The sequence below is a fragment of the Genypterus blacodes genome, unplaced genomic scaffold (genome assembly GCF_046128005.1).
Source record: "Genypterus blacodes isolate CSIRO-AG114 ecotype Tasmania unplaced genomic scaffold, CSIRO-AGI_Gbla_v1 ptg000133l_1, whole genome shotgun sequence".
In the NCBI taxonomy this organism is placed as follows: Eukaryota; Metazoa; Chordata; class Actinopteri; order Ophidiiformes; family Ophidiidae; genus Genypterus; species Genypterus blacodes.
The window spans coordinates 1523261-1534312 of NW_027466935.1; the positions used below are offsets into that span (position 1 = coordinate 1523261).

The window sequence follows — 11052 nt, forward strand, 5'->3', positions numbered from 1 at the left end:
AACACGTGACTAATCCTGATTTGTCCATGTGAGAACATTTTAAAGGTCATGGAATGTGATATGTGCCCATTAGTGTCCAAATGTACAGAAGGATCAGATATCCGGATAAGCGTGAGTCACCAGGTCCAACACACAGAGGTAAACAGTTGAGTCAAGCGTAATAAATATTCATATACATCTGCGGTTTGCTGAACACAAGCCCCCTCCCGATCTATCCGCTCTCCTCGCTCATTTTCGACTCTGCCGTGTCCTCATTGGTGGGTGGAGAGGGGTCCTGGTCCGCAGGAAGACCCGGCAGATCCTCCTGGTCAGGGGAGCCAATCAGCTGGTCCCTGAACTCCTGTCTGGCTTGTCGGTTATCCTCCATGAGGTCGTGCAGTTTACCGTTCAGGGCGTCGTTCCGCTCCTCCAGGTGATCCAGATAGGAGTTGATCTGATCCAGCATGGAGTTAATGGCACCATACTCTGTGGGGGTAAAACAGCAAAGGGATCAGTTTCAAGTCCTGCGAGAAAGACAGTTTAATATGTTTATTTCTTTCTGCATCTTGTTTGTTTACAGGGTGATGATGTGAAAAGTAGAACATTGTTGACACCTTACATCTGTCACTCTCTAAATATCTATCAGACACACTGGACAAGAGCAGATTCCATTCTAGAATAGGACTAAGGACACATCAACAGTTATCTGAAGCTGATCACAACATTTGAAGAAAGAAATACATAGTACCAGTGTAATATTATGAGCTGTTATGGCAGTAAACCAACAAATGTTACAAGACAATATTTCCTTAAATAATAAAAATAAATGTAATATTAAATCAAACTACAATTATTCAGGTACTTTCTTGCTGATGTTACTCTCTACACAAAACACACATTATTACGTCATTATTGCTCAACTGTATATAAACTGCCATTTTCTATGATCTCTTAAGCGCCTGTTTCATTCACCTGAACTCTTCATTTCCATATATTATGACTGGATGATGGATAAACGCGCTTGTTCGTTACCTTCGTCGCCGAATTCATCTTCGTCGTTGATAATACCATCCTCAGCCGACATGCTGGGATCTCCATTTGGTCCAGACATTATTCCAATATAGTACTGTGCTGTTTACCTCAAAATAATTACTTTTATCCTCTTAAGTTAGCTAGGTTGCTAGCTAAAGCAGCTTGTAGAAGTATCAACTCTAGTAGGTCTGTGGTGAACACTACGCGTTCGAAATCAGCAATAGCAACAATATAAGTTGCTGATGCTTACTTCACTTATATTTAATGTTTACTGCATTTTCAAATCAATTTGGGAAACTGACAGAGCTCCAATGAAAGACCTCCAACCAGGCTGGCTAGCTAGCATCACATATGCTGCAGACGTCAGGTGATTGTGGGAAGAGCTTGTTTTCACAGCAAAGATTGTATATATCTGCGAGAGGACTCTCTACTTAAAGACAACTTCAAGGTAATTTACTCAAAATAATTACACCTTTGTACCTAATGAGATCCACGGTAAAGCGTTAATAACTGTTTGTTTATGTCTAAAATATGCTGTTGTGTTTTGCAGTACTTTGGTTTAAATTTAGCTTTAGATACTCCCAGAAATGTAACTGGAAAATGAACAAAGTGAATGCTCTTCTTGTTTACTCCTCTCTGTTTCTAAGCTGTCAAAATGTCACCTGACCTCGCTAACTTCCCTGTTTAGCTTCGCTTGTTCGCTTTAAACTTGTAACATTGCTCCCGGAATGTATTAAATTGCAAATTGATTACATTTAGGGGCTCGTCTGTGTTAAATACCACAATGACAGATAAACGAATGTTAAGCCGTTATCTCGACAAAGCTGATATCTCATACCTTGACCAGTAGATGGCGCAAAGTTGTCACGAATTCGCCTGTGGAAACACACACAGGCAGTCTGGTTTGGACACACGTGTTTCATTTCTCTGTAGTTGTCAAATACAAACATATCCGCCTTTCGTTAAGTTATGGAGGAATTACCAGCAGACCTCGCAGCTTTTCTCGTTAACCATCCATTTCTTCAGCGAACAGATGGGAACAAGGTCAGCAAGGACTGTACACACTGTACAAAACACACGCGAAGTTAGCTGTATTGCTAATGAAGCTAACCACCTTGTTAGCCATAGATGCAGACAACCAGGCTGAATTTGCTGGTGGGCGATGACGTATTTACAACATTACTATCAATATGCTTAAAGTTGTTGGTGTTTTTTATCGTTTCAGATAAAATGCACACTGAATGGGCACGAGTTTCCGTGTCAGCTGGCAGAGGTTGAGAAGTTTACTAAAGGGAAGAAATACCAGAAACTGAGTACTACTGCAGAGTTTAACTACAGCCAGTATGAACCACACGTTGTGCCAAGCAGCAAACAACCGTAAGAAGACTCTTGATGGGTCAGAAATCCTTCCAGGTCTTGTCTGTAGGCTCTTATATATACTGTTATATAGCTGGAGAAAGTACAAAGATGCTGATTTATGTTTCTGTGAGGGACGAAATGACTGAATCTGACAATCTAACATTGACCTTGGTGATTTTATGTTTTTGTTTCTTTTCCAGTAAACAACTCTTCTGCAAACTGACTCTCAGACATCTTAACCGGCAGCCACATCACGTCCTGAGACATGTTAATGGGAAACGTTTCAAGAAGGCTCTTTCTAAATGTCAGTGTGTTACTTTGTTACACAGCACTGATTTGCAAGTTATTTTGCGACGGAGCGATCTAGGGCTAAACTCACTCAGGTTTGCAGATGTGAGGCTTCTGTGACCTCGTTTTGAAATCGCTTACATACTGAATGATGTAATCTTTGACTTCATTTGAGGGTTCAAAAATGTGTTGCATGACTGAACTTGTCACTGTCACAGCAGAAAACAAACATGGCTACATCCTGGAAACTGTTGTATGATCACCTTTACCACCAAGTGACATATTGCAGCTTTCAGATATTGATTTGTTTGATTGATTGATTTCTCTTTCTATGTCTAGATGAAGAGTGTGTGCAGCAGGGGGTTGATTTCATTCCAGCCAGACTCACACAGAAAAGGCCCAAAGATTTTGGAGACGAGGTCATGAGGGAGGGTAAATCAAAACACGGGAAGTCGTGGGAGCCCACGTCCAGTGACGAAGATCACAGCGACTCAGAAGACAGCATGAGCGACCTCTATCCTCGTTAGTATCCATTACACACACAGAAAATGACTTTACCCAACTTTGCTTTGTGTATTATGGTAGCAGTGTACCATCAGGTGACATGGAGGGCTTGGAATGAGTTAGAAATGACTTCCCTTAGTAGTTATTTCAGATATTTTGAGTGGAAAGCTGCAGAATCGTGGCTCTCAACAGAACCAGAGGGAAGATGTAGATTTGGCAGGAAGACTAAAATGGTGTTCTGTTTTCCCCGTAGCGTCTATCTTCACTCTGAAAACACAGGCAGAGGAAAGCACAGGAGACAAAATCAATGAAGAGGAAGACGACTTTCAAACTGATGAGGAAGAGGACATGGAAGTTGACAAACAGGACCTGCAGAAACGCAAAAAGGTCAGTTCTGATCTAAGTGTGTGTGTGTGTGTGTGTGTGTGTTTGCATGTGGAAACATAATGCTGTCTGATTTCTGTGTCTTTCAGGTGCAGGGTGGCGGTCATCAACAGAAGAAATTCAGAAATAACAAATGGAAACCGGGTCGCTCTAAGAAACAGGGAAAAGTACTGAATGGAAAGTGAAATGCCACATCTGAATACTATTTTTATACCTGGAAATTTCCGAGGGAATATCACCGTTTAGAATCTAATTCTTTCCTGCGATGGCGGTGTCATCTTTGTCTAGGTGAGCATTCATCACCACTCCCTGCTCCAGTTTCTCATTGTTTCGTATGAGGACAATTGTGCCGTGTCCTAAGTTGCTGTGCTCCATAGTGGCTGGTTAGACAACACAGTGTGTATGTGGCAGTAGACTGTATACGCTTAGACGAGTTAGACCAGAGAAAATTTTGGATTGTAAAACAGATCCCTGGCATAAAAAAATAAACCTTTCAGATTTGCAAACCTTTTCTTGCGTTGTTTTCACATTCCTCAACTTTACTCGTTATAAATATTGTGTCATTGATCAGAATTTTATTAGTGTTCAGTACTCACAAGCACCAAGAGAACAACATGCAAGGATGAAAGGAAAACTAAAATTCGGTTCATGGAAGGACAGAAAATGTTTTGCCAAAAGTTGCAATGCTGTGTTTGGAGGAAGAAGGGACACTGTAAGTCAACACCAACACCCATCTGAAGTGTGGAGCATGTTGGAGGGAGCATTCCAGAGAGATCCTGCTATGTGGAAGCACCTTCAGGTTCCTGCTTTACTGCCTGGGGTCCTGGACTGTTTACACTCAATCAGGGGGGCAATGACTTAAAATCTCTGTCAAAACACTTACACTGACCACTATCATCTAAAGCTTATTTGGATGATGCCAGAAATTTTGATTTGCTTATTTAATTCTTGCCATCATGTTTTCTTATACTATTTACACTTTGGTGTCCTGTGTAACTATTACACAATGATGCTGTGAAGATTTAATAAATGTAGCACCATCTTGCCTAAATGTTGTCCAATATTAAGATGTATGTCTTGCAGGTTTGCATTTAGTAAATATTTTTACACTTTCTCACCTGAACCAAGCATGTAGTAGTTGTAAAATCCTGACTAGCTCTTATGGATGATCTGTAGCTAAGCTTGAGACTCCAAATCTGTGAGTGAGATGATCATAATCATCATGGCGGAACGTAATATTTATGCATATAAACAATAATTGTGTTTGTTTGTGTGAGTAGCAGCGGTGAGACCGTGCGGGAGCCCCTGGCGGATCAGCATACGTGGCATGCAGCGGTTGCAGAGCCATGTAGGGGGGCTCCGTCTCGCTCGTCAAATCGCGGGGCATTGTGGGGCGGAGGCGGCCTTTTCTCTGCGTTCAGCGGATCGGGAAATCTTCAAGTAAATAACATAAACGGGGTGGAGAGACAGCCCCACTACGTCCCTGCGTCCAATTCAACACGTTTGAAAATTAGTGTCGCGGTGAAGCGTAATTATTAAAAGGCATATTTTCATATAAATATGGGGCAGGAGGATTTGATGAACACAGCCGAAGACGTGGCAGACCAGGTAACTTCTATTTCACCACGACAGTTGTTAGCGTTAGCCGCTGTTAGCTCGTCGGTGGCTAACTAGCTGCTAACCAGTTGCTCTGTATTAAAAAGTGGCTCGCGCCTTCACTGTTAACGCTTTGTCACCTCCAGTGATGCTGTTATGACTAATCGATAGCTTCCCGAAGACGTTAACTTGACCTTTAAACGACACAGTGGCCCGCTCACTTCTTTTCAATTTGCATGACAAATAGTCCGACTCCATGTGTCTCCGGTTGGATTAGTTAGCATTTTAGTTCGTACTTAAAAAATGGGAAAGTAATGCGTGACACTTATTAGCACCAACCTGGCTTCATTTTGATTTGAGTTGTTAATGATTGTGACTGTTAGTTAGCTCGCCATCTTCAGGCTTAGCTGCGGTTTCATGGGTGTCAGTTGTGAAATCACTCAGCTAGCTAGCAACTTATTGTTTAACACAATCGCCTCATATTGTGTAATGGGGCTCATGTTGTCTAACATTGTACGACATCAACAAGATAGGATTTGTGTGCACATATTTGTTATTGAAACAGTTCAACAACCCGAGTTATAAATGGAGTTTCAAGACAGCTGCACTTAAGTAGCATTTTCCTGTTTGTGCTACTGCCTTGCTTAGTGTCGTGGCAGTGTTCTGGTCTATAAGAGTAGAACAAAAATGTGTGTATCACATTTCAAGGTTTGCCTGTAAAACCATGTTGGCGGTGGAGACTCAGAAGAAGTAGCTTGTGGAAGTCATTTCTGGCCTGAGTCCTGGGCTTGTTGGGAAAAGTTGCGAAGTTTTTAGTTTGAAAAATGTCTCGTTGTGGGACCTCTCTATGTGGTTATATTGTGTTTCAAAGCTGTGCAATGTGTCCTGAACTTTGCCTCCATCGTCCAAGTTGATGAGGCTACTGGTGTATGTCATGGTCATGGTCAGGAAAGGCCACGAACAGGCGCTGGTGTGTAAGTCTGTTTGGGGTTATGGTGATTGTGTCGAGCTCATTGGAACTGCAAACGTCCTCATACTGTGTGTAATGACGTCAGACATTCATACACTCCTACAGAAGTGATGAATGTGTGTAATAAAGTCGCTGAAACGCCCCGGCTTTTATCCCTGCTTGTGTTTGCTTTGAGGGCAAGTCCACTCGGCCATTTTAATTACAATCCCCTCACTAACAGGTCAGGAGAATATATCATGATACTTACACGTTAACGCGACAGCAGGTCTATTTCTAGTCGGAACTGATGCGGCAGCTTAAGCTCTGCTGTGATTGGCTGCCAGCTCGCCCATTCACGCGCCACATGTTAGCTGGAGTAGGAGTTGGTGGAAGCTGATTGGCTGCCGAGGACTGACAGTGCTGATGTGGACCGCTGAGTAGGCGGGACCAGAGGGGGCGGGGCCCTGCGTCCCTTCCGTCACTGTTAAAACTGAGAATTTCGTCTGCTTCTTCATGGGGTGTTTTTGTAGATTGAAGGGCGATTGGGTTGTCCTGCTTGTGTAATTTCAAATTCCTCATTTTGAGATGATAATGACAGACGGTTCACTGGCTCCCTCGTTTGAAAAGCGTGAAAATGATGAAGTGATTATATGTTGCCGCCTTTTTTTGTGGTTTATTTCCACAGCACAGACAAGACAGTTTTGATAATCAAATATGTATTTATCCAACAAAACCCTTCAGTGATATGGAGCCTGTGCCCTTTCCTCTTTTCCACTTAACAAACAGAAGATACGTTTCTGTACTGGCAGTAATCATATTTTTACTCATAACTCGAGACTTTAATTATAGTTTTGATCATTGTTTTGATGATGACTAGTATGAGGGTTTCATTTAAAGATTCCATCCCTATAATCATCAGCATGACTTTACCAATTATACACCTGAGATCTGTCTTGGAAGATATAGAGGTGTGTGTGTGTGTGTGTGTGTGTGTGTGTGTGTGTGTGTGTGTGTGTGTGTGTGTGTGTGTGTGTGTGTGTGTGTGTGTGTGTGTGTGTGTGTGTGTGTGTGTGTGTGTGTGTGTGTGTGTGTGTGTGTGTGTGTTTTGTAAAAAGGAGCTTTTCTGTGTCAGTCCGTGGTGACCCTGTTATGTTCTTTGTTCTATAATTGGTGTTGATTTTCCCCTCACTCGCCTCTCTCCTGGTGCCGTTTCAGTTCTTGCGGGTAACCAAGCAGTACCTACCCCACCTGGCTCGTCTGTGTCTCATCAGCACCTTCCTGGAGGACGGCATTCGCATGTGGTTCCAGTGGAATGAGCAGAGAGATTACATCGAGGCCACTTGGAGCTGTGGCTACTTCCTGGCCACAACATTTGTGCTGCTCAACCTCTTAGGACAGCTGGGTGAGCGAGGGGGCGGGCAGGGGTCGGGCAGGGGTCAGGGGTACATCTTGTTTTTGAGGTATTGTCGATTTTGATAAGCATTGATATTGTTGCTGATGGGATACAGGACAAGAGGAGCATGGACAGAGACCTACGCAGTTTAAATATAGCAACACAAAAAAGCATTTCTGGGTCGAGGTGGCAGAGAATGGGCTTATCATGACTGTGCCATGGAAACATCTGCCATACTTGTAAAACCATGAAAAAACCTGAAGCAAATCTCAGAGAAAGATTTCCAGCATTCTGTCCAATCCAGGTCTTGCTTGTTGTTTTAAAATAATATAATTGAGCAAAAAGTAATGTCACAGCTTTTTCTTCAGTGGATGCACTTGTTGCATTTCACATCATTACAGGAGATAAACCTAAAGCTCTAATAACCTGATTTGGCCACTTGGTGACAGGGCGACACCAAAACAAACAAACACACTTTCCTGTCTGGCTGTCATTTAATGAAGTTTGAAATGTCTAAGGTGACAACACTTGGGTCTAAATTCACACACAGCAGATGCAAAACAATGTTATCCTTGTCTGTACTTAAGGAAGCGTCTAATTCCTGAGCAAAACATCTGAATCTTTAGCCACTAGATGCTCACTTCTCTTTACCAGCTGGTCATAAAGCTTCAGTCTGTTTGATGTTGGCCAGCGAGTGTGTAGTTAAGAACTTATGAGTGGAAAAAAGGTGGTGGGTGGAGGGTTAAAGCTCCTTAAAATGAGTTTGTCACAGTATATTTTCTTCAGATATCATGATGTTTAATTTTCTTACGTCTGTGTGTGTGTGTGTCTGAACAGGTGGCTGCGTCCTTATCCTCAGTAGAAACTTTGTACAGTATGCCTGCTTTGGGTTATTTGGCATCATTGCGCTACAGGTGAGAGGGCTTACATTATTTAAGCTATTACCAAACGTATCCTGCAGCATTATTCTGTCTAATTTGGAATATTTGTCTTTTTTCCATCACCAGACCATCGCGTACAGCATTTTGTGGGACCTTAAATTTCTGATGAGGTAAGTTGTCTGGAGATTTTGTTCTACCTACAGTGAGGTAAACTGAAACGTGATATCAAACTCTGCCAAATGTTTGCTATCAGACATAAAACCGGATGGCAGTCATGAATAATTCACACGGTTCCGTTAGAACTGGTTTAACGTGTTAAACGTGTGTTAACAGACGTTTGTGCCTCTGCGATGTAACACTTAATCCTTGGTACTTGTTCCAACAGGCTGAATAAGCATTTATCATCTAGCTGCTACAAACGTGTAACATCAGTAATCATCAGATCATTATCGTGCATCTTAATCTGCTTAACATAGTTTTTGGATTGATGTCCGATCCGTTACAAATTCTTGATTGTCCCTGCTTGTCCGACCCACACTGTCCTCGCCTCGCCTCACCTCTCATCTCTGTCCTCCTCCTCTAGAAACCTGGCCCTCGGGGGTGGTCTGCTCCTGCTGCTGGCTGAGTCCCGTTCGGAGGGGAAGAGCATGTTCGCCGGCGTTCCCTCCATGGGGGAGAGTTCACCGAAGCAGTACATGCAGCTGGGCGGCCGAGTGCTCCTCGTGCTCATGTTCATGACTCTGCTGCACTTTGACGCCAGCTTCTTCTCTGTGAGTCTAAACAACTAAACTTTCCAACAATGGGTGACAGCGTTTTGTTGCATAAGTGTTACCATTCCACCCGCCGACTTGAAACGTTTGCGTTCTTCCTCAGATTCTGCAGAACATGGTGGGAACCGCCCTCATCATCCTGGTGGCCATCGGCTTCAAAACCAAGCTGGCGGCGTTGACCCTGGTCTTGTGGCTGCTGGCCATCAACGTCTACTTCAACGCTTTCTGGACCATCCCCGCCTACAAGCCCATGCACGACTTCCTCAAGTACGACTTCTTTCAGACCACCTCGGTCATCGGCGGCCTGCTGCTGGTGGTGGCGCTCGGGCCCGGCGGAGTTTCCATGGACGAGAAGAAGAAGGAGTGGTAGGAAACGGGGGTAAGGTGAGAGGATTGCGCAGCACCACTACCTTCCCCTGCCGACAGGGACACAAAGACCCTCCCTTCGCTCCAGTTCCACCCAGCACGGTTCACTTGGTTTCTCTTTAACTTTTTTCTTTTTTTTTATTCGGCCATCCACACAAACCACCTCATCAATCTGTGGACGCTCACATGTGTTTTTCTCTTTCTTTTTTTTTTCTTACCCCTTCTTGTATGTCCTCCATTTTAATGACAACAAGAATAAAAAATGTCACAAATGTGTCACAAAGCAAATGAATCATAGTTTACAAGTGGAAGAAAAGGTGTTTGTTCTATGTGCAGAAGGAGCTGATCGGTGAATTGTGTTTTATGGATGTAATATCACAAGTTGTCATACACAACCTTCATCTTTTGTGACTAAAACTGTCAAAGTAGAAAGTGTATGGGTTTGAGCTCCCCCACGGATGCCGATCAGTTTCCCGCTCGTACTGGATGTTGTTGCCTCTGAGAGTTGCTCACTCGTGTTTGTTAACTTGGGCACCGATTCGACAGCAACTCACTTTTACACTCTGTTTCTCTCTCCCCTCTTTTCTCAGACAGCCTTTATATTTCTTCTGTACACATTCAAGTCTGAACCGACATCTCATCTGCATCGGCAGTCAAATCTCTGGGTGGGGGGGGGGGGGGGTATATGTGCATTGTATACCAAGTGGTGGATTGAAGTCGTGGTTGAAATTTCAATGCAGTTAGCTCCAGGACTGGTTATTGGGCACTTTGTTCTGTACGTTTCTGCTTAACTAGTGAGCTGTTTCTGATCGGGGGGACAAATGGGAGAGGCTCAATGTTTGTGAAACGCCATATTCTGCGATCTAGACAAGCAAAGGGGACTAAGCAGAGTCATTAGCCACCTTGACTTTGTCTTTGCTCAGTGTTTTTTGCCCTGTGTAAGAAAATAAAAATATTCAGTGTATTGATTTTCAGAAGTTTATATTGTATTTTTGATCATTTGTTTTTTTTTCATTTTTGGAAGTTCATGGCGAAGAAATAAAAATGAAAAAGAAGTCACTGTCTCTTACATGACTAGAATAAAGTATCTTATATTCACAGAGATTACTGATCTACTGATAGACCAGATGAACAAACATATTTACAGTGAGAATGAGGTGACCTGCACTCTTAACTTGTGTTCTCCAATTCCAAGATATTACTGAAGAATTACATGTTACTATAGGTATTTTGACTTTAAACTAACTAATATACACTTGTAGATTAATAATAAATCTATATATGCGACTTTGGCTACAGTTCCGTTTTGATACTGTAAGTTGTACATTTTGTATTTACCTATTCCTCATCCTTTCCATTTACAGCGCTGTGACGCGGTGCGAGTTGACCAATCAGAATGCAGAGTGAGAACGACCGCTTCTGAACGCAACACGCTATCACAGACCCAAAACGCCTTAGCCTCGCCCCCTCGCATCATTCACGCGCTCGGCCCCTGTCGCTGTTTTCCACACGAGGTGATTGGTCGAGAGGCGGAGTTTCATATTTCTACTC

The 11052-nt window shown here is 43.0% G+C and overlaps 3 protein-coding genes across 3 annotated transcripts; 2 read left to right on the top strand and 1 right to left on the bottom strand.

The window, feature by feature from the left end:
- Window positions 1–192: 192 nt before the first annotated feature.
- bbln (bublin coiled coil protein) lies at window positions 193–1386 on the bottom strand. The gene is made up of 2 exons (XM_076163720.1): window positions 1012–1386; window positions 193–465 (listed from the first exon to the last, which is right to left on the bottom strand). Exons 1-2 carry the CDS (start codon window positions 1088–1090, stop codon window positions 212–214), a joined length of 333 nt encoding a protein of 110 aa, XP_076019835.1. The 5' UTR covers window positions 1091–1386; the 3' UTR covers window positions 193–211.
- A 274-nt stretch (window positions 1387–1660) lies between these two features.
- On the top strand, window positions 1661–4057 carry surf2 (surfeit 2). Its single transcript, XM_076163719.1, has 6 exons — window positions 1661–2055; window positions 2237–2388; window positions 2571–2674; window positions 2998–3180; window positions 3416–3549; window positions 3636–4057. Exons 1-6 carry the CDS (start codon window positions 1981–1983, stop codon window positions 3729–3731), a joined length of 744 nt encoding a protein of 247 aa, XP_076019834.1. The 5' UTR covers window positions 1661–1980; the 3' UTR covers window positions 3732–4057.
- An 863-nt stretch (window positions 4058–4920) lies between these two features.
- On the top strand, window positions 4921–10556 carry surf4 (surfeit 4). The gene is made up of 6 exons (XM_076164028.1): window positions 4921–5154; window positions 7307–7493; window positions 8322–8398; window positions 8492–8535; window positions 8949–9135; window positions 9239–10556. Exons 1-6 carry the CDS (start codon window positions 5107–5109, stop codon window positions 9503–9505), a joined length of 810 nt encoding a protein of 269 aa, XP_076020143.1. The 5' UTR covers window positions 4921–5106; the 3' UTR covers window positions 9506–10556.
- Window positions 10557–11052: the final 496 nt, after the last annotated feature.

Excerpts from the sequence above, each read along its gene's own strand:
- bbln (XM_076163720.1), bottom strand. The coding sequence starts at position 1,090 with ATGTCTGGACCAAATGGAGATCCCAGCATGTCGGCTGAGGATGGTATT. Across the intron at positions 466-1,011 it reads AGATGAATTCGGCGACGAAG|AGTATGGTGCCATTAACTCC; the intron begins GTAACGAACAAG and ends TTACCCCCACAG.
- surf2 (XM_076163719.1), top strand. The coding sequence starts at position 1,981 with ATGGAGGAATTACCAGCAGACCTCGCAGCTTTTCTCGTTAACCATCCA. Across the intron at positions 2,389-2,570 it reads GTGCCAAGCAGCAAACAACC|TAAACAACTCTTCTGCAAAC; the intron begins GTAAGAAGACTC and ends TTTCTTTTCCAG. Across the intron at positions 2,675-2,997 it reads CAAGAAGGCTCTTTCTAAAT|ATGAAGAGTGTGTGCAGCAG; the intron begins GTCAGTGTGTTA and ends TTCTATGTCTAG.
- surf4 (XM_076164028.1), top strand. The coding sequence starts at position 5,107 with ATGGGGCAGGAGGATTTGATGAACACAGCCGAAGACGTGGCAGACCAG. Across the intron at positions 5,155-7,306 it reads CCGAAGACGTGGCAGACCAG|TTCTTGCGGGTAACCAAGCA; the intron begins GTAACTTCTATT and ends GTGCCGTTTCAG. Across the intron at positions 8,399-8,491 it reads TTGGCATCATTGCGCTACAG|ACCATCGCGTACAGCATTTT; the intron begins GTGAGAGGGCTT and ends TTCCATCACCAG.